We start from the raw sequence: 23,395 nt of genomic DNA, 5'->3' as shown, positions 1-23,395 counted from the left end.
CGCCATTTTGTTTTCACGAAGTAAAGGCTTTTTTTTTTTTTTTTTAACTCAACATTTTATTCCAACAATCTGCTAACCGAATTACGCTTATGCTAGAATTTTTATGACACAAAAGTGCTTAATCATGACGAAGAGTAGGTGCGAAATTGGGAGAAAGTGCAGAACCGCCCACTGCTTGCCGCATTTTTAAGAATTGCACATACACGGTATCATCCATGTACACGTCGACCTATTTTCACTTGAAAAAACATCTCAGAATTGCACAAAAATGGCATTGCGCACACTCTTGACTTTATCCATGTACACTGCTAAAGTCCTAGCTAGTAACCTTTATCGCCTTACCAAAATGTCGCCAAACTACCTGTTACCATATTCCAAAGATTAGCCTTTATTTTTTATATAATTATGGACTAGCATTAGTTATAACTAATTAGTTTAATTGGTTTATTAAGCGCATTATTAATGAAGGTTGTTTATAATTCGATTACCTTAATGAAACATAATATCAGATGGAGTATAATGTAAAATTACTAGATGTGCCAGATGTTGGACAGTCAACATTTTAATGGACTATCGTGTATTAGGATATGTTCCTCTGTTAGAAAATACCCAGCATTCTGTATCCGTAGATTTTTTAATTATTACTGTCATAAATTTTATTAGTATTGCTTCACTTTGTCATGAAAATACTTTTGTAGAACCAGAAATATAAAATAATTAGGCTTTTAAATAATATATTCTAGAGAATTTGGGAGATCCATAAAAAGACTTGCTTTTAAAAGATTTTCTGCATTCCTGTTCCACCTGTGTTTTATATTTGACAAATGAGCAATAAAATTAAATCATGTCAATATTTTAAAAAATCATTTTTGGAGAATATTGTAGTAATATGATGAAAAACACTTTACAAAGAATCCAAAAGAATGTAAGAATAATTGTATCAAAATAGATTACTTAATGAAATTCTACTACCTGAAAAATTAAGCAATTATAAGAGTGAAATTGAAATGGAGAGTAATTTTCCTTTTAATCAGAATTATCATATTTTATTTTTTCAAATTTGTAAGATAAATAACTGAATATTTTTCACTGATCATAGTTGCAGCAACACAGTATATATTTCGGCAATATAGTATATAGTGATGCCCCTCATGTTGAGCACCTTCAATAGTCAAAAGTATTCCTGAGAATATAAACAAACATTGGTAATGACAATCACAGATAACCATATTCTCTGAAGGTTGCTATAATATCTCGTCGGTGGCTAAATAAATAAAAACACTGAACATTAATTGTTCAATACCTGATGAAAGGGTTTAGAACATAAGCATTTTGTGCATATCTGTCCAAGATATGAATGTAAATTAGTTTACCTTAAAAAATCTTCCTGATGACATTATTTAGGTTAGTAGGGTTACCTTTAGGCAGGTAACTCTAGTGTGTGGTGCATAATCAAATAATCATGTTGAAGGTAATCATCTTCACAGAAGGCTGAAATCATTTCTAATTATGGAGTTTATGTTATTTTTGTTAATAACATGCGATTAATCGCTAAAAGTGTTAATTGTTAGAAATAGTAAGATTATACTTCAAGCAATTTTTCAAGACAAAATTATTTTCTCTTACTTTGGCTAATCATTTTAGCACAATATAAACTATTTCGTATTTGTTTTTATATTAATTAGATAATTAAATATAGTTCTGGTGTTCAATTTACTCATAAGTATAATATTATTGAATTTACATGTAGGGAGAACAATATGATCATCTTCTACATTTACTGCAAGATAAACTACAGAAGCAAGAAACACGTTTTAGGAAATCAATTTCAGCATCTGAGACTTGCCATCTGTTTAAGGTAAATATAAATATATACATTTGTTTTGAAAGCAGTGTCGACGCTAGACAATTTACCGCCTGGTGCAAACTCCACAAATCCAAAATTCTTCCACCTGATTCCTTCCTAAATTCTAATAATTTTGCCATCTGGTGTGGTCACCCTGGTTGCATATGCTCTGGCACCAGCTCTATTTGAAAGTCTTTATTACATCTAATTCCAGTTTTGTGTAGTATATATAATTGAAAATTAATGTTCTTGTCAGAACATTTTATACTTCTGTCTAATTGAACTTTTTAAAATTCATATTTTTTTTTTTAATTTGTAATGCATTTAAAAAATTATGAATAGGAACATAATTTTATCAAAATAAGTTACATAAATAAAGCATTTATTTTCTGTGGTTTAATAATAAGAAAGAAAATTGCAATCTCTTTGAAACTGAGCTCCCCCCAAAAAAAGAACCTTTTTTAAAACTTGCATACTGCTACAGATTGCCCTTTCTTCATTTTTATACAAGTTTTTAAAACTGCAAAAATTTAATTATTGATTCAGAATGTTTTTGTAGATTTCTAGCATCTGGAACTAATTATACAGACCTGGCATACACTTTCCATGTTTCTAAATCTTCAGTTTCACATATTATTCGCGAGACCTGTGATGTCATATGGCAAGTCTTACAGCCACTGGTTATGCCTATACCAGCATCATCAGATGAATGGGCTCTAATAGCAGAAGGTTTTGAATATAAATGGAATTTTCCCAACTGTGTTGGTGCAATCGATGGTATGTATTATGTCTTGCATTCCATATTTATTTGTCAGTGAGCACTTTTGAAATACAAAAATTGCATTATATTAAAATTAGGCAAATGAAGATTCTTTTTAAAGATAAATATAAAATATTGCAGAATCATCTAACTTGATATATGAGCTGTCTTAAAATATCAAAAGACTGGAATTGTTTCATAATAAATAAATGAAAGTGTGAAATGAAAAACAAACTTTAATATAAAAAGGAATTTTTTTGCAAGTTTCTAATTTAAGAACTGAATTTATTATTGGAAAAAGTATTTATATTAATTTTTATCATTAAAATGTATATTATTTTTCTTTAGGCAATTAATAATTGTTGCTTTTTTTTTTTTCTTGTAGGTAAGCATATCAGAATACAAGCTCCACCGTCAGCTGAATCAACATATTATAATTATAAGGGCTATAACAGCATAGTCCTAATGGCAGTGGCAGATGCTAGTTACACTTTCCTTTATGTTGATTCAGGCAACTATGGACACATCAGTGATGGTGGAATTTTCAGTAACTGTTCACTAGGTAAAGCTTTGGTTAGTGAAACTTTGTTTTCATTTCCAAATCCAACACCATTATTAAATAGTCATCGAGTTTTGCCTTTTGTATTTGTTGGAGATGAGGCTTTTCCACTCAGGAAAAATATTTTATGCCCTTATCCTGGCAAATTTCTGTCGAATGAAAGAAAAATTTTTAATTACAGACTTTCTCGAGCAAGGAGGTGCGTTGAAAATGCTTTCGGCATATTGGCGTCTAGGTGGAGAGTACTTCGTACTGAAATTGCCCTGAACCCAGAGCATGCTAATAAAGTAGTTTTGGCATGCTGTTGCCTTCATAATTACTTAATGAAAAATGAATTGGGAAAGGCAGCTAAGAAATACTGTCTAGTGAACTTTGCTGATTCTCTTCTTTCAAATGCCACCATTAAAGAAGGTATGTGGAGAACAGAAGAATTTACATGGCAACCTCTTGGCCGTCTAGGGGCCAATAATTCATCCCGTGCTGCATCTGCAGTTCGAGATAATTTTTGTGAATATTTTTCTGCAGAAGGAGCAGTACCATGGCAAGAAAGGAAAGCATTTATTGTGTAAATTTATTTTTTGAAAATATTTATGAAATATGTAAATAAAACAATAAAACAACTGATTAGTGTTATGTACAAATAATTTTATTTATTTCTTGCCATAATTTGTAAAAATTGTATTTTCGTTTCCAATTTTTTTCATCAGTCATTTTTTTCATATCACTATGGAGACTCAATAAAAATAGTTTATCATCATCATCATCATCATTTTCACATCGATGGTGATTTTTTAAATATTTATTTGTTTCATCAATAACAGAAAGCAATGAACTTTCAATTGTTTCTCTCTTTTTTCTTTTCTTCCCTCTAGGAGTATTTTCATCATTATTATTTGAATTAGTGTTATCTAAGATTTGTCTGGAGCTTAATGCAGGTGATAAAGGTGATTCACATGAGGGCATAACGTGAATAGCAGATGGCTCCACATATTCAGGTTCTGTCGGATATTCAATATTATCTGAAGACTCGGAGACAACAGATTCTACTGTGAAATTAAGCTCCTCGAATTCTTTGTTTCCTTGAAAGTTTGTCTGTGTCCTGTTTAGAAGGAAAACAAGGAAAAAAAATCAAATGCATATGAAAAATATTTTTAATACATTAATGATTATTTTGTGATATAAAGTAATTAGGTAGTGAAATAAGCAAATTTAGAATCTTATTTGTTACTGCATTAAATAGCTCATTTTTTAATTTCTATTACTTATGAACTGCAGACAATTTAAATAGATCTTAAAATTTAGCATGAAAAATAATGTAAACCAAGAGTCTTCTTGCTTCAGTGTGATTACCTGCAACTAAAAAGCTTTTTTTGTTAATTTGAATTATAACATCCCATTGGATTCTTTTCTTACATAATCTTTTGTGTTTATTAATATTTGCAAGAATAATTTCTAAAAAAATACAGTTTGTTACATCCAGTTGTATGGGGTAATTCCTAGTCATTACATTCTTGGAGCAGTGCTGGATCACATTTTGCTTTTAATTAAAATAATATTTTATCAAATATGGGGAGGGGTGAAATCATCCTCATTCTTTGAATCTTTTGTACTGCAATATACAACCAAATTGTCATATTTACTCACTAATAATTTTATCGTACAAATATGGAGAAGGCAAAATGACATGAATAATTTATTTTCCGAAGTATGGTCAAAATAAATAAGGTGTATTAGATACATTTAATTAAATTACATACATTACTGCAATAATTTATTATATGCATTAAATCTGTCATTGTATTAACAAGGGCTGAAATTTAAAACATTCTTAATTTATCCACAAAATATCTGGATAAAAAAAAGGCAGCACTAAACAATCTCGTGAAATAACAAAGCTCAGAAAATACAACAACGTGAATCATGAACTTGAACAAAGAGTGAATCGTCTATTGAACTTGAACAAAGAGTGAATCGTCTGCTTTTTTACCTCGATGCAGATTAGAAGGAAAAAAACTTACCTTTTTTCTTAAACTTTTTATGTCAATAATTTTGTATTTCCATTATGACTCATTATTATTCAGTTATTATGACGTCATTATTCGGTATGTATTTTTTCTTCGATATTTCGTACTCAATGTTGCGGTTTCCGAAACCAAGAAACTCAGAATATAAACTGAATGCTTATATTCTGAGAGGCAACGCAGATTTTCGGTATTTGACTGTATTTGTAGACATTAAGACGAAAAAATGGAACAGATTATTGGACGTAGAATCGCATCTCAGATTAAAATTATGACAATCTGTCATCTCAGCACAAACAGTTTCATCCTTCTCATTAATCCAAATAAATGTTATTTATAATGTAACATTTATTTATATTAATGCCATAGAAAATCAAATTTATAGTAGTGAAGATCAGCGGGATTATGAGTTAAATAACATGGATGTAAATATTACTATTGGAGGCTGCAATTTAACAGTTGTGATGACAGTAGTGTTTTTGACAGTAACAATAATGTAGTATGCCCTAAATAGAGATTACTTTAAATGACTTATAAAGAGTATAGTAATTATAAAGTATATAGTATATATAGTAATTATAAAGAAATCAATATTTTAGATGAAAAAGAAGAATCTCTTGCCTTCATTGAAAAAATTTTGAATATGCATACAAAGCCCTTACATAATAAATGAAAATATTGAGCCACTAATAACTCTTATTTCTTTTTATAGAAACACAATCACAAGAGAATTTTATCAAATTTTTTGTATCTTACAGTTTAAGACAAATTTTATCTAATCTTGGCTTACACATTTCACATTCTATAAATAAAAAAAGATCACTATACTTTGGAGACTGTTTTGAAAAATTTCATGCCATGAAAGATTTTAACAGTTAATTCAGTAATAAAGTATTACAACTTCATTTTTTAATTCAGTTTCATATATATTTTTGTATTTATTTTCATTATGAATTAATGTAATAATTTAAGCACAACTCCTTGATCTGATGGTATATATTATGATAATTAATCCCAGGCTTTATGTGTTAAGTGCAAAGTAACTTCATAAAATTAAAGCAGGTATGCATAATCTCAAACACTAACTTCTGAACATCAAAATGGTCAGTAACACATCAGTTTTGAGCTGTGTGAGTACAGAAATATGTGCATCAACTATAGAGGGATAAACTATAAAAAGAAATTGGCCACAAAAAGAAAAAAATATATATACAGACGAGTCCTCATTAAAATATTTAGAAACTCAGCTTTCAAAGGAAAGAGCAAGTGCTTTGTTTATATTATGCATATGCTGTACTTTGTTAATAAGTTTACATTGCAAAAATATTGGCCTATTTTTAATTGGGAAGATTAAAAAAGTACAGAACAGCAAAGTTTCTACAACATTTTTTATGGGTAAGAACTTCAGTTGGCCCAAACACGTTAGAAAAAAACTATAATGTGTAATACAGTTTTATTATAACACATTTACAAGGTGTTAAACCATTCATAACGAGTGATGAGGCAATAAATGGTAAAAAAAAATTGTGTAGAAGTTTTTGTTTTCCAGAGCATAAATATTTGGATAGAATTTGAGTTACGGCAAAGCATATAAGGTCTATCTGCCTAAGGGGAGGAATTTCTTAAGTAAATTGGTTTATATCCACATATGTGACTATCTAACATATTTAATAAATTTATATCAATAAAGTTACAATTTTTGATTGCTAGTCAACCTAGGATAACTCCAAATAATCCATTTATGCTTTATAATATTACAGACTACTAACAAGTAAGATTGTATTTTGTTAATATGAAAATTTATCATTTTATATTTAACATAACTAAATAATTTGGTTCTGAATATTTACCTTCGATGGCGGATACATGGATCCAAAAATGACATTTGGGGCATCAGATGCCATTGCTGCTCTGCAGACTCTGCACTAGCTCCACTTTTGCATTTTGTTTTTCTTCGGCTATATTGCTTACGCAGATTCTGCCACCCACCGGTAAGTAACCTCTTCAACTGTGAAATTAAAAAAAATATAGCCGAAATTTTAATTCAACCACTGTAATTAATTACTGTTTAATTATTAATACTTTATGCAATTATATTAATTATATGAGATTCAAAATGTATCCATACGAAAATGAAATATGGATCTTATATATTTTTATATATGGATATTTATATATTTAGGGATTTTTTATGTATTTCGGAATAAACATTTGCATGAGAAATGAAGAAAATGTATTTCTGAAAATTGAGGAGGAAAACTTTAATCAAATTTTTACTACTGTTGATCTTCACACTTACTACTTTTACTTTCTTCTTCTCATAAGCCTTTAGTAACATGTTGCAAAAAAGAAGAGCAAACTAATGTAAAGACAATAGCTGAAATTATGTAATCATTTGAATTGCTATAATTTGGGAAAAATTTTAAATATATATAATTGAAGGTTGCTGCATATAATTTTCATAGAACAGTGTACATTTAGATACAGTTTAAAGCAGTTAATAAACTTTAATTTTAAAAAAATCCATCTACTGAGCTTATTTAAATTTTATAAAACTCAGATTTTTCAGAAATGTTCCAAAATGCTATAATTTAATATATGTCAACAAATTTTTATCGTGTAATCGTTAATAAACCTGTTTTGTACTTGAACAATTGCGTTAGTCGAAAGAGAACTAGAATAAAAGAGAGCACATTGCAATCTGAAAGGAGCAAAAAAATAAATAAATGGATACATACCATCTCGGTTCAGTCTTTCGGCAACTAGTAGCCAAGCAACGTCTTGTCCTCTTTTCATTCGATATTCTTTTTTTCTATTATCCCATAAAATCGGATGTTGTTGTACTTCTGCAATTAATTTGCAGTCAGACGTAGTCAAATCTTCCGCCATGTTTTTCGCTTAAAGCATCAACAAAACCCTCGTGATAGTTTGTACGTCTGTGATTGGCCAAAGCTTTCATCTCATAGGTTCGGAGTTAAAATTTTCCATCTCTTGGGTTTACGTCAATTCCCTTTGAAGATTAACCGCTCGACTTAGGTTACGTTTCTTAGGACGTTAGCTTACGCTTCTTGGGACCAAAGTTCCGCTATTGTAAACGGGCCTTTACAGAGGAGAAGAAACGTCTCGCCTGACTTCGAGGCATTTGCCTTCACGACCACGACTCTCTCGCCTGCGGGCGGGGTGCTAATGCACCTTTGATTATTTAACTAAAAGCGAACGGCCTTCGGCCTCATATGAACTATACGTAAAACTCGTTTGTAGTTAAGACCTAGCTTTGAAAGGACGATTTTCATTTTCATTTTCAACGTATCGTTATCGCTGGACAGAAAGATATGAAAGGCGGATTGGAAAAAAAGAAAGTCCGACGAGAAGAAATAGATGTTGGCTGAGAAATGGTGTGAGAGCAAATCCAGCGGGTGAAAGCGGAGCTTACGGAAGAAACTGGAACCATAGAAAACGGTGGTGGAAATGAGAGAAGTGGCGTCAGAAGAATCAAAGGATGAAGCATCTGATGGTAGTAAAGAAAATACGAAGAAATGGAAGACGGGAAAGAAGCTTTTGATTCTCGAGTGAAGTGGAAGAAAGTGAAAGTGCGACTGTTAAGTTCGTCGAAACTGATAGTGCAGTTACGAAGTCGCAGGCAGTAAGCGTTGAACCATCTGAAAGTGCATGTGATGCAGGGATGGGAGGAGCTGATGTGCAGCTTAAGCAATGCCCTCCAATATTGCAAGAAAATTCACCCACTTCGCAAACTGGGTGTGTGCCTTATAGTGCAGGTTGTGCAGAAAAACCTGGTTACTTCTGCTTGTAAAGGATCGAATTATATTCACGACCCTGGTGCAAACATCGGAACTGGCTTTCAGGAAATAGAGGTAAATAAGCATGTACCATCTGCTAAAAGTATCTAGGTGAACTGTACACATGATGCGAACAAACTACAGAATGGTGAACAAACTGTCTCAGAGATTCCTGCAAATGAAAAGTCTGAAAGAAATTAATCTTCAGACTGATAATGTGATATGCAAAACAGAAATGCATCTGAGAACTGCAGTGGAAAATTATTTAACCGTGTATAACTTAATGAATAGACTGAGACTGAATTCATTCTGAACTTCAATTTCTATAGTTTAAATTTGTGATGTGATTAATTTGTGTATATACCTTTTACATAGTGTGAATAATTGTTTCTTTACTTATTTTATTGATCTATTTTAGAACGTTTTGATTGTATCGAATTTGGCTTCTGACCAAGTGTTGTACTGCCCGAGACATGCAGTCCTTGGCAGGGCACAGTGTTACGAAATGTCAAGGCGTGATAAGACAGCTTCTTCGCAAAGTAGGTTTAGAGTTGCCGACTGGGACGTTCCGTCCTTGGGAGGGGACAGTGTTACGAAATGTCCAGACGTGGTAAGATAGCTTCCCCACAAAGTAGGTTTAAGGTTGCCATAAAATGGCAAGGTTGCCACATTCGGTGAGAAATCGCCCATTTGGAGAAAAATTGGCGATATGCCATAGAGGGATGGAGAACCTTCTGGAACGAATTCTTACCGGTTTAGTCCAGAATGTTCTCGAACACAAGCCGAAAGCTATATAATCCCTGCTGGACGCGGAGGGTCAGCCAATTAGTCGTCAGTGTCTCATCTAGTTAATCCGTGCGGAGTCGATCGAGTTGACAGCCGGGCAGTGACTGCCGAGTGGGTGGTCGAGTACATCGAAAGAGCCTCAGTGTATTGCGTTGTCGAGAGAGTGTGTTGAGCTCCAGGAACGACTGAACCGAAGAGTTGGGAGCTGGACTCTTGTGTTTCCTCGAGTGCCTCTCGTGTTGTAGCGCGGAAAGTCTCAAGAGAACGTGGAGCTCCGACAACGACCAAGCAGAGTCGGGATCTGTACTGTGGTGCTTTGCAATGAAGCTGTCTGCCCCGTTATAGCCTGGTAACCTGAAGGCTGTGTCGCTGATTCTTCCAGCGAGTTTATAATAGATCTTCGACAACTCTAAAATGCGACTTTGGAGCTGTCCTGATTAATATTGGTAAATAAAGTGTGTTTCTATACTTCATCAAGTGTTGTCATTATTCCCTCCAAATCTGCACGAACCCCGTACGAACGGGAAGTGAAGGAAGGAAGGAAATAGCGTAACAATATCTAAAACTGGAGGTAATAAATTTATAGTGCGATATATGTCTTAATCAAAGGTTTAAAGATGCAGGTTTTGGTTCTTTTATATGTGCTAATGTCAATAAATAAAAAACCTCAATTAAAATTTTTAGGCTAACATTAATTGTTTTGTTTGGCAATATTTATACGAGAACAGTGGAAAATTAAGAAGCAAAAAAAAAAAAAAAAAAAACTCGATTAACCGATGAACTACTAAAATCCATCATGAGGATAATTTCTAGCAATTCTCCTCTAAGATTAGGAACTTATTGAGAATCGAAATCCCATGAAATATGAAATGGTAAGTGATGAAAAAGTTTATTATTATTTAAATAGAAACGTATCATTTTCTAGATTAGAAAACGTTTTGTAAATAACAGAGAGAGGCTAGGTTGTCTTCGCGGATTCTTAAATTTTGTCCACTTGGAAAATTTCTACAAGAACTTAGAAAGTTTCCTTTTTTTTTTCTTTTTAGTTTACATAAAAGCAACAGTATACAATGTGTTAAGTACTGTATGGGACTTGATATATCAGTTTCGTTATTCCATCAATCTGCTAATGAAGGCCCCTATTGCTTGATGTCTCAAGTTTTTCAAATCTGACCTCTCGAAATTTAAACCAGCTGCCAAATCTTCTCTTATACTCAGTTTAAAAAATCACTTTCTTGACCTATTGCTAACTGTGCCAGATTTTATGTTGTCTCAAAAGTCCACAAAAGTGAATATTCCTTTTCAGCGTATAGGTTTCACTTTGAAAGCACATTATATATTTTCGACATATAATTAGTTACCCCATTTTTTCTTTTAGGCTCTAATCTTATACGCACTGTAAAATATTCTTTTGAAGTTGTCGGTATACTGAGAGATATTTCTTCCTTATTCTCCATTATGCCTTTCATTTGATGTTAAATCACTGTTTACTAGTGTTCCAATCGAAAGAACACTATATAGACTTGAAACTAGGCTTCGAGAATTCCTTTTCACATATATTGAAATTGAAATGTTAATACATCTTACTAAAGTCTTGTTTCCCAAAAGAATATTATCGGCAAACTGAAATGTTAGTTATAGGTAATCCTTTCAGTCTAGTATTTGCTGACATTTATATGCCTCATTTTCAGGTCAACTTGTTTGAAAAACTCGGTTATCGTCTCTGGATTCGCTACGTAGTACAAGCATTCACTCTTTTAATCTTAATTTAGAAGATTTATGCCAGGTTTTATCTATTATAAATTCGATTGATGCAGGCACCCAGTTCACTTTCGAAACAGAATGTGACAGTTTCTTTTCCTTCTTTTACATTCTTATAATCAACGGTGAATCTGATTTCAGCACTAATCTTCACCGGAAGCACTTTCCTCCCCATCCCAAGTCACGTATCTTGGCTCTGCTTAAGTAAAAATTCACAGTATTATGTTATTCTTGCTCTCTAAGTTTATTCTAAGTTATTGTTTGCTAATAACTCAATTATTTGAGAGGAGTTGCCACTGACAGAGTATTTTCTCGCGTGGTCTTTTATAAAACCTTTAAGAAATTTTCATCTTGACATCAAAAAAGATATTCCGTTGTTGAAGTAACATTAAAAATCTTCTACGTCTTCAGTTTCGTCCTTTTATCAGTTACAAAATTTTAAAATCCTTTTCTTGCTTATGATCGAAATCCATGTTTCGATCCTTAAAGATTCCACATCTGGCCTTAATTCTTGGGGAATTTAACATTATAACTTTATAATAATCAGAAATCGTTCGGTATAGTGCTGTTTTGAATATGTGAATGAGTTGGCTGTATTTGTGTAATATGCTCTGTACATCTTGGATTATTTCTCGTCTCAGTACATTGATGTTTGTGCATCATTGATCAATTTCTTTTTCGTCATTTCCGATGTAATATACTTGCAGAAATTTATAGTTTTCGTTGGGTAGCGGTAGTAAGGATCACATTTTGTGATAGATTTGTCCTTGAATGTAAAAAACATAAATCTTTGTTACTGTTGATCAAAAAAACACCGAAAACATTCATTTGGCAGTACGCTATGTACTCTTTTATATTTTGGAGAAAGTGTTTTGATTCTGAAGTTACACCAGTAATGTATTGTAGAAATTCTTGCGGAGGGCTTCCAGAGAAGATAATCGAATCTTTTCATACATGCTACAAATTCTGGGTGTATCTCTACTGAATTTTTTCGCTGTGCACAATTGGCAGATGTTATCCATTATTCCGATTAGGACGTGCTTGTGTTTGTTATATTCTCTCGCAAGGTCGTAGCGGAATGATTCATTTATTATGTTGCACTGTTTTCTTGCCTTTGTCCGCGCTTCTCGTACGATAATGTTTTCATGGGTGGCTAGCGTTCCAAGTCTTTTATTATAAGATTGTGTCGCAATTTTTGATTCGTTCATTTCTTTGTTCTTCCGTTTCTCTGCTTCTTACGGTGCCCATTCTCATTTGTTGGGAATGTAAATATGGTTTGCGCTCTTCGAATGTTGAGATTTTTCGCTGTTCCTTTTGTTTTCACCTTTTTGCTTCAGAACAGGCGAGATCTCCTCCTCTTTTACTCTTCAACCAAACGTTCAACTTTCATATCTGCTTTTTATTACGAAATACACTTAGTACACTTTACACACATTATTTTCGATTTAGATTATCACTGTATCGCTTCGATTAATCACACTTCACTGTTTGTTTTTATTCACTCACTGCACTTCACTGATAAGTGACTTCACTTCACGACGTTCACTTCACGACGGATCGGGCTTTATATTCCCTTACCAATGTGTTGCCTCACCCATCCATGAAAGGCGTTAGATGGACCACAATGTTCCAGAGCATTTTACAGTACTCGATAGTGTTCTGGAATGTTCGACAAGGCCTGGGGTTTTCCTGAACGTTCCAGACTATTCATGAACATCGTACAACATACCAGAATGTTCCGAAATGTTCTGGAACGTTGTAGAATGCCCTCGAATGTTTTAGGTACTGTTTTAGCTCTTTCTAGAGGGCGAAACGTCCAGCTCTTATATCTTTAAAAGCCCGCCGTTCAGGTAAAAACGGGAATATTCTTCAGGGATGGGACATACTGGACTGAAATGCCATATAACTCCTTTGATCGTACCGTGACTCGTTTCTGAGTTTTAGCGGTACGCACATTGCACACTTACTTTTATAATATACATTGATTATGCTTACTTCTTGCTTGCTGCTAAGGAACAAAAACCGATATTTGCCGAAATTGACAATTGTTTGTTCAAAATTTTCACTACAATATAGCTTCATTTTACACAAAAAAAGTTCTTTCTTTTTCGCCACTAGTTTATGTCTTGTATAAAGTCTACCTAAAATTTCTTATAACGTTGCCAAGTTTCGCCTAGTTGGCGCGGCGTATATCGCCTTAATTAAAAACTTAAGTACCAACGCCTTAGGGCAATTTACCAACAGAGACGGTTAAAGTAGCGGTTGGCTACTAATTGCCGCCTAGCCATTGACTCGATTTTGATTTCGAAGAATAGGTTAATTATGAGGTCTAGAAAATGGTTGCTGAGAGATGCGGTAGGTTGGTTTGTGATCAAAGTTCTTTAACCGCTTGCCAGATTATCCCGAGTTATCCCGGGTTCGTATATATTGCAGTTAATTATTATCCCGAGAAAACTCGGGCAAAGCAGAATTTGTCAGTACGATTTGTTTTATCACGGTTTCACTCGGCTTGGAGGAAACGAAAGGAAATATTCATCTTTTATTGGCAATTCGCCAAGTTTTGATGGTTTCGCGGTTCTTTTGGCGGGACTGGTCACGTGTTTTCCCTATTGTCTAGTATACGTCGGCTTGTGGATTAGTAATGTATAAAGAATGATAGTTGCGTTGAAAAAAGTAAAATAATGGCGATAATGCAAGATAGCGAAAGCGATGATTTTTCAGATAGTGATTATAACCTCAAGGCATTTTCCAGATGTTATTCTTGCTACTTAAAAAAAAAATCAAATCGTATGAGACAGTGTCCTCTGTGCTCCCGCAAAAGAGATTCCAGGGGTAAACCAGTAAGAAAAGAGACCAGATACCAGTGTATAGAATGTTAGATATCACTTTGTGTTGTCCCTTGTTTCAAAAACTCTCATACTACGACTAATATTTAATTTTTTTTATTTGCCCGAGATAACTCGGGATAGTAAACTAATAGAAAAACTAAATGCTTTCACACCTGTAAAAAATTAAAAATTCAACTTAAAAACCTATATATTTTGTTTTGTTTCGTTTCCTAGTATTTAATAATAAAATAAAAAAATGTTATGATTATTTGCAATTTTTTTCAAAAAAATGTGTAAGGGAAGCGGTTAATATTAAAAGGTAGGCCTGAAACGAAAAACGTGGCTTTGGTTGCTGGTAGTGGCGGCATCTGGGTGATAAGACACATGCGTCGCCGCGTCTGCTACATGTTTTTTGGTAATGAACTTTGGAACTTTGTGGTTATACTGGCTTTCAGCAGGAAATTAAAGTCCTGCTCTTCCTGATGTGATCCCATGTGGGGCCTGACAGAGTAGAAACCTGAAAGAAATTTTCTCTCGTGGAGGTAGAAGTGTGCTGGAGAGAGAAAAAGAAGCACTTTGCTCCTGTACTGCTACATCTTGGATGGAATCCGCCAAGCAGGGGCCGGAGAAAGAAACTTCGGATGACCTGTGTAAGATACCCCGAATACTAACTGTTCATTCGTCGGAGCCAGTCACGTGGGAGGTCACCCTCCCAGAAACTGACCCCGATCGATGCTGCTTGAAAGAATTCTGAACTCAAGAGGTGGGCGGCGAATGGGCGGAGGTTTCTGTCTTCAGTCAGGATTTTGTAGATAAGAACGTCCGTGAAATTAGCGGGATTCACATTGATAATGTTATTAAAAACGTTGTTGTTTATTCTGCTGAGGTAATCCTGAATAGTATCTATTTTCAAGTCGGAGTGGAGAGTCCTATTCCGAACATAGTAAGGAGCTTTTGTGATGATTCTTAGCACCTTATTTTGGAGCACTTGGAGTTTGCTAATTTCGCGTGCTTTGTAGTTTGCCCAGGCTGGGGAAGAATACGTGAGAATGGGTCGGATTACAGTTTCATAAATCCTCTTTTTCAGTCTGAGGGGGAGGTTTTCATTCTTTAGGAGAGGGAAAAGCCTGAAAATGATCCCGTGTGCTTTTCCGCTTACTCTAAGCATATGATCTTTCCAATTGTAGTTCTTGTTAAGGGTAACTCCCAGGTAATTAGCTTTATCAACTGTAGGGATGATTTTGCCAAAAGGTTTAACCTCAGTTCTGACCCGTTTCCTCTGTCTGCGATTTCGAATGAGTAGAATCTTGGACTTTTCTGGCTGAATGCACGTTTTCCAGCGACTGCACCACCCCTCAATAGCAGGGATTTTGGCCTGAATTCTTGACAAGACATACTCTGGGTTTAGAGACTTGGTGGCTATCGCTGTATCATCAGCGTAGCTGGCTGCGAGAACATTTGTATCCTCAGAAAAGCAAGGGAAATCGTTGGTATAGATGATGTAAAAAAGCGGGCTTAAAATTGACCCTTGAGGAATACCTGCGTAAATATTTTTGACACATGAAGTTGCTTTTCCAACTCCAACGGTGTAAGTTCTATTTTCAAGGAAGGACTTGATAATGAGTATCAGATTTCTGGGGAAACCGAGATGAATTAGCTTATAGATTAGCCCTGGATGCCAGACGCAGTCAAAAGCCTTTGCCACGTCTAGCATCAGGATAGCAACACTCATTCTGTTGTGCATAGCCGCGCCGATGAACTCCGTGAACCTGACTAACTGCGTTGTGGTCGAAAGTCCTTTCCGGAAACCGTGCTGGTGATCAACGAGAAAGTCCAAGTTTCCTTGCATTCTGAGATAAATAATACGTTCCAGGATCTTGCTTATGGAGGACAGCAGGCTGATGGGTCTAAAGTTTGCCGGGTAATCCTGTGTTTTCCCTGGCTTAGGAATCATCAGGATGCTTGCTTGCTTCCAGAAAAGCGGGAAATAATTTTGACACAAACATGCATTGAGAATGCCTGTTAATTTGCATACGGTCTTAAAAGGCATGTTTTTCAGCATCTGGTTCGTGATCTTGTCCTTTCCTGGAGCTTTCTTTAATTTAAGTCCCTTAATAATGTTCTGCACTTCGTGCGGCGTGGTTAGTTTGATAGAAGGTTCCGTAGAAGGGGAGTGCAGCCATTGATCGTTAAGGTAATGAACTTGAATGTCCGAACTATGATCTGAGGGGAAGGAATTTGTAATGAACTGTTTAGAAAGTAAGCAAATCCGTTATCGCATTTAAGCGGTTTTTTGGAAGAGCAGGGGCGTTTTAGTGTCCTTGTATGACGCCAGGTTCGTCTTTGATCTTTTCCATCTTATCCTGCCATAAGCTAGAACGATGGTCCTGAATCTTTTGCTTGATCTTCCTATTAAGCCTGTTAATTTGAGTTTTGATAGCAGGATCCCAGGTGAAATTAAATTCCTTTCGGAGATGATTTCGAAAGCAGATTATTTCGCCAATATTGGCAGGAAGCGTGTGCTCATGTCTGACACGGTCAACCACAGTCGTAGCTAGGGACTTAGCAGAATGCAGGTACGAAGTAAAGTCTGTTATAGCACGTTCAATATCCGTAGTGCTTTGTAACGAGTCACAATTAAAATCAGTGGTCATCAAAGTATTATGATAAAGATTCCAATCAGTATGCTTAATTGGCGGTAGGTTCTTAGCATTTTCCACTCCAAGGTAAGCAAGCACAGGTACATGATCAGAAGACATGTCACATGTTACCGTAATAGCCATAGGAATATTGAACGTCGTAATAAAAATATCCAGAATGTCAGGCCGATGGTTGAGTATATTTGGCCTATAGGTAGGCTCATCAGGCACATGCAGAAAGACAGGGTAATTACACACAAAATCATGCACTATGTGTCCATTATAATTCGAGTTGCGGCATTCCCAGTCGAGATGCTTTTGGTAATGAATGCCAATGCCAATGATTTAAAAATTTCGGAGTTCCTATGGTTCAAAACCATCTACCTCCACATCAGAATTACTAAAAGCGAGCAGAAATAAGAAAAATTTGGCATAAGTGATTTACTTGATGCACATTAGAGGGAGCCACAGGCTCGAGAAAGTTTAGGGATAGAGATGAAAAAAATAAAAACTTAAGTTTCATAATTTTTTTTATAAGTTTTTAGGTTTTTAAAATTTTTTTTGTATTTTATATTTTATACTTTTTTTGGTTTTTTATAATTTTTTTATACACAGTACAAACACTAAAGCAAAAAGTGGATAGGAAAGATTTTACGATTAATAGGCTCATTGGCATGTGGCTTGTGTTAGGGAGTGCAAATAATTATTGAGATCCCGATGAAAATATTCATAGGCAGATTTGAAATCTGCGGGAGATGTGATTCTTAAGTAAACAGATTGATAACTTTGCTTGAAGATCTTGATAGTAGTAGCAGAGGATGAAATAAGCAATTATATGGCAGCTCGCTGAAGAGACGTCCTTCCTATGTGGCGCGGGAGCTGGAACTGATGTTGAGAGGGCGTGTCTTGCCCTTTTGAATGGGGGGTAGATGCCGAACTCTCGGCCAATCACAGCTCTTGGTCTCTTCTGTGAGCTGCGAATAGCAGGATCGTATGCTGGAATCTGCTGAAGTGCTCGGTTATCAATCTGTTCAATTTTGAGGAATAAATTTTGACTAAGCTTTTTGATAAGATAATCCACAGGTTTAATATATAGGTCCGAATGAATCACATCTGTACGGACGTACCAGGCTGCATTCAGGGCCATACGTAAGGTTTTACTTTGAAAAGATTGAAGTTTTTTCACATGAGTTTTTGCAGCAGTACCCCAGATTGTACATGCATACATAAAGACAGGTCTTATAATGGATGTATAGAGAAGGATTTTGTTTTTAATTGACAGATTGCTCTTTCGAGCTAAAAATGGGTAAAGTTGGGCTCTAGCAACCTTTCGCTTTGTTGAGAACATTTTCAATGTGAAGGCGCCAGGTTAATTTTGAATCAAGTACAACTCCTAGGTACTTGTAAGAATTTGACCAGGGAACATAGTCATCAAAGAATTTAATATTAATGGAAGGGTACGGGAGGGGGCTACGTTTGAATATCATAGCAGCACATTTAGCAACATTAATTTTGATTTTCCAAGTGATGAGCCAGTGTTCAAGGCTAGAGAGATAACTCTGAATGGTTTGGACCAAGTTTTCGAGGCGTTTGTGTTGAGCTAGGATGGCCGTATCATCTGCATAGAGTGCAAGAGTGATACTAGGTGATTTTGGTATGTCATTTATGAAAATGTTGAACAAAATTGGGCCTAAAAGTGACCCTTGGGGGACGCCGCTTAGTATAGGACGGGGTGCCGAAATGAAAGAATTAACTCGTACAGAAAAAGATCTATTAGTGAGGTACGAATTAATTATATGAATTAAATGGGCCGAAACGTCAAAAAAGCAAAATTATTTTTTTATATGTCCTAATTATAATAACATACTTCTGATTAAGCATTTTGTTAAAGCAAATGTTTATTTTATGCACAGAATTCGTACAAATGCTAAAAATAATTGTAAATATTACATCCTTTTCTTAAAGGAAAGCATTAGAAAATGAAAAAAGGTATATTATATTAGTTAATTAAGGGAAATAAATGTTGTAAAACAAGGTATTTCAATATTTTTGTGTTGTATTGTCTGCATTAAATAAATCTTGTTGACTAGAACACATGAAGGCATAATTGCTAAAACAATGGTAATAACATAATTAAAAAGTAATTTCCTATTTATTTTCATTGCTCATGCATATTTTTAATACAAATGAACTTTGACATTCCATCAGAAATATATGATCGTGATTTTCAGCTTAAATTACATAACACAAGCAAAACTATACATAAAAATATTTAAATCAAGAAATTCATATTTAATTACCCTAAAATTCTCCAAATTTCTTAATATCACATCCTTATACTTTTAAATAGACATATCACATTCTCTTAAAGTCACTTAACTTATACTGATTCACTTCAGATGTCAGCAGAGGTGCATATATATTCAGTATTATCTAAATAGCACTCTTATAATCCCTTACACTCCTAAGATTTCTATATAACATTTATCCTGGCGTGTTTATTTGCTATAGCAAATAATCTTCGATTTTCACACCCTATTCATCCCTCCATACATTAAAAATGGAATAATTAAAATACATTTCTTACACATAAGTGCACAATAATAATAATAATAATAAACTTGCCTACATCTTAATTTCAATTCAGCCTGTATTCAAATTAAATATTTTTAATCACCAATATATTTATATCAGGTTGTTTCTTAAACTCTTTTGTTATTATTAGGATCTATTCTTGGCCCAATTTTGTATACCTTTTATGTTTATGATCTACCCAATAGTTCCGATCTCAATACGTACCTCGGATGTTATGCAGATGATACCGCCCTTGCCGTGAAGTCGCATAGTAAAACTTCAAGAAAAAATTCCAGCCATAGAAGAATGGTGCGCTAAGTGGAGAATTGCGATTAACGGACAAAAATCCCAATTGATAATCATCGGTAAAAAACATTCCAGAATCCCATTGGACAGAAAAATTAATATCTTTAATGAAGAAGTGCCACTTGTTAAAAAGGCTACTTATCTTGGAATAGTTTTGAATCACAGATTTACCTGGAAAGACCATATTCACAGTATTAAATGGAAGACCTCCTATACTATTAAAAAATCTCCTCCCTCTAATATTTAAAAACTCTAGACTTGATCTCAAACGGAAACGACACATCTATACTGCAATTATCAGACCAATTTTCTGTTACGCATCACCTGCCTGGGCGACCTACACTCAAAGTGACATGAAAAAACTCCAAATTACGCAAAACAAACTTCTCAGAATAATTACTAATGCACACTTTTATGTTTCAAATGAGACCTTACATAGAGACCTACGTATAGACAGAGTTGAAGAGTTCCTTCATAAAACTAATAGAAAATTCTTTGAAAAAGCAAAAAATTGTCCTCATATGAAACACTTCAAAGTATTTGATTACCAGATTTTTGCAGAAGACGCATGTATTCGACCGCTTGCGGCCTTCACCGCTCGAGATTCGAACTTCCCTACATAACTTTATCACGAGTGCAACGTCGCTGTATATATGTATATAGACTTTTTGCCGTATTTTATTTTATACTCTTTTCTTTTTATTTGTATGTATTTTATTATTCTAATAAATTGTATTTGTTTCAGCATATTTGTATAACTTTATTATGACATGTACCTATCATGAACAACAGAACAAGTCTGATTTTCACCCTGTCTTTGCCTCTCCTGGTTCTGAGCTTCGTCTGTGTGTTTAAATGGACTTGTGATGTCATGCTGTCACCCCCTCTTCGCACTACTGACGCCTCCTTTCAATTGTCAGCCGCAAGGAAGTTTGCTTTCGCCCACACTATTTTCTATTTATACGAACGACATCCCTCACCACCCTCTCACAACACTGGCACTCTATGCAGACGACACTGCGATCCTCTATCAAGCTGCGTCTATGGCCGCAGTCGTACAGGCATTACAAGAACACATCCATGCACTAGAGTCCTGGATGATTAAGTGGAAAATCAAGATCAACGTTGAAAAGTCGGAAGCTGTCTATTTCACGAGAGAGAGAGAGAGAGAGAAGATCATATGCTTTGTAATAGTGTCAGAGCGCGAAGCGCTCTTTTACTATGTTTCATATTAAAAATATCAGGAGTTAGAGTTCGTTAATGAGCTGTCCGAGACTGGTGTTTGAGCATAGAATTGAGGTGAGCCGTTCTTCAACCGGCGAGGCGGTGGTGGCGGGGCCACAGTAGTCTAGCAGTGACGTGAAAGGTAATGTAGTGCTTTTGTATAGTGGTAGCTGTAGTGACGGTGTCAGTATTAAAGCCTGTGTTATGGGGCAAGTATATGTGCTGGGTACCTGTGTTTTTCAACAGGGATTGGAGTATATCGAAGGTTTGATATTTCTGGATTATGATGAAATTGGACTGATTGAAAGAAGTTGGTGGAGAGTTTGCGTATATATTCTGCAATGGTATTGATATTGAGATCTGTGTGAATGGTGTTATTTGGGATAAACCAAGGTGCATTTACAATTTCACGAAGCATTTTGTTTTGAAGAATTTGTAGTTTTTTGATGTGCATTTTTGCCGCTTGTCCCCATATAGGGCAGGCATAGAGTAGAGCAGGTCTGAGTATCATTTTGTAAAGTATGACTTTGTTGGATATGGAAAGTACACTGTGTCTGCCTAAGAGAGGCCGCATAGTGGCCGCTGTCATTTTAAATTTTTCTGTGACAGCACTGAAGTGTTGCCTAAAGGTGAGTTTGCTATCCAGAGTGATCCCTAGGTATTTCACCTCGGAGACCCATTCTATATCATCATCAAAAATTTGGGGTGGTGCTGGGGTGTAATTCGAGGTACCTTTACGAAAGATGATTGCTTTTGATTTATTTGTGTTGATTGCTATTCTCCAAAGTGTGAACCAGTGCTCGAGTGCTATGAGGTAATGCTGTAATTGAAGTCGAATGTGATTTGTATGTATTGCCCTCGTGAGAATGGCCGTATCATCGGCGAACAGTGCTAGTGTGATAGTGTCATCTTTGGGTATGTCATATGTATAGATATTATAGAGTAGGGGGGAAAGAACTGCTCCCTGGGGGACGCCAGCTGTAATGGGTCGTATGGAGGAGTGCGTATTGCGAATTTTGATGGTAAATGTGCGATTACTAAGATATGCAGCTATAAGTCGAATAAGATGATCTGGGAAGTCCAACTTGATAAGTTTGTAGATGAGTCCTTTATGCCATACTCTGTCAAATGCTTTTGACACGTCTAAGAAAATTGCTCCTGTGGGGATTTTGGCATTGTAACCATCTGTAATGTAATTGATGACTCTTAGAAGCTGATGTGTAGTGCTGTGTGAATGACGAAAACCAAACTGTTCTGAGGGTGTGTAATGGCTGACTGGAATGTTTTTGTGAATGAAATACAAAATAATTTTTTCCGTGATTTTAGATAGGCTGCTAAGCAGGCTTATTGGCCTGTAGTTCTGTGGAAATGTATTATTCTGTTTGGGTTTTGGGAATACTATGATAGATGCATTTTTCCAGGCTGATGGGAAATGTGAGTATTTGATAATGGCATTGATGAGTTTAGTAATGTATGTAATTCCATTTATGGGGAGATTTTTTAATGCCTTATTTGGGATCCTGTCTTGGCCAGAGGCTTTCTTATTTTTAAGTGCACTGATAAATTGTGCAACAAGTGTTGGTGTGGCAAGAAAGGTGAAATTTAGTGGAGCTGGAATGCCAAGATAGCTATCAACCACTGTGTTGACGTGATCAATTTGATCATTGTCATAAGGGACTGGATTTGGTGTAAAAGAGTCTTGAATGACATCTGCTATTGTGTTGGCTTTGTCAAGATCAGAGTAAACCATTCCCGACGGTCCATGTAAGGGGGGATTTGCTTATAAGAGTTTTTAAGTTTACGAGAGATGTCGTACAGTGAGTTATCTTCAGTGGATAGTGTATTTAGAAAATTTGTCCATTTGCTGCTTTTGTACTCCTTGATTGCTCTTTTTATACTGTTTTGGAGTGAATTTAGTCTGCGTTTGGCCTGAGGGTCTCGTGTGTTTTGCCAGAATTTGCGTACTCTATTTTTTATGATAATCTGCTCCCTTATGTTGCGTGGAAGGGGTTGGAAACGTCTGTTGACATAGAATGTATTAGTAGCGTCATTAATGGCTGCTTTGATCTGATTGGTGAATTGTTCAATTTCCTTATCAATATCCTCTTTATTATTAATGAGGGGGTTGCCTGGGACTGTACTGGAAATAATATTAGTAAATTTGGGCCAGTTTGTAACACCAATTGAGCGTAGTAGTGAAGGAGGGCTAGCATTTGTAAAAATTTTCAGTAATACTGGATTGTGATCTGAAGAAAGTGCTGGGATTGAGGTAATTTCATGCTGGTATGGAAAAT

General features: G+C 35.1%; 2 protein-coding genes across 2 annotated transcripts in view; one reads left to right on the top strand and one right to left on the bottom strand.

The window, feature by feature from the left end:
* Positions 1–2,440: 2,440 nt before the first annotated feature.
* The window catches only part of LOC146994443 (uncharacterized), a 103,536-nt gene continuing 82,581 nt past the window's right edge, over positions 2,441–23,395 (top strand). The window contains exons 1-2 of the mRNA XM_085827336.1: positions 2,441–2,623; positions 2,992–3,168. Of these exons, the coding sequence (XP_085683462.1) occupies positions 2,530–2,623; positions 2,992–3,168 (271 nt within the window). The 5' untranslated portion in view covers positions 2,441–2,529. The remainder of the gene's footprint in view (positions 2,624–2,991; positions 3,169–23,395) is intronic.
* LOC146994445 (uncharacterized) lies at positions 3,796–8,075 on the bottom strand. Its single transcript, XM_085826513.1, has 3 exons — positions 7,833–8,075; positions 7,037–7,194; positions 3,796–4,264 (listed from the first exon to the last, which is right to left on the bottom strand). The coding sequence occupies exons 1-3, from the start codon at positions 8,073–8,075 to the stop codon at positions 3,796–3,798; spliced, it is 870 nt and encodes a 289-aa protein (XP_085682639.1).

This window comes from Stegodyphus dumicola, chromosome 11 (assembly GCF_044657685.1).
Source record: "Stegodyphus dumicola isolate Sdum_Otavi_A_Nest chromosome 11, ASM4465768v1".
NCBI lineage: Eukaryota > Metazoa > Arthropoda > Arachnida > Araneae > Eresidae > Stegodyphus > Stegodyphus dumicola.
Note: the sequence above shows the minus strand (reverse complement) of the source record. Positions and strands in the feature narration are given on the sequence as shown.

What these genes read in the sequence shown, in the direction of transcription:
- LOC146994445 (XM_085826513.1), bottom strand. Translation starts at nt 8,075, where the DNA reads ATGGCGGAAGATTTGACTACGTCTGACTGCAAATTAATTGCAGAAGTA. An exon ending in CGACTAACGCAATTGTTCAA is followed by an intron (nt 7,195 to 7,832) that starts GTACAAAACAGG and finishes TTAATTTCACAG; the next exon opens with TTGAAGAGGTTACTTACCGG. An exon ending in CCATGTATCCGCCATCGAAG is followed by an intron (nt 4,265 to 7,036) that starts GTAAATATTCAG and finishes CCTTCTAAACAG; the next exon opens with GACACAGACAAACTTTCAAG.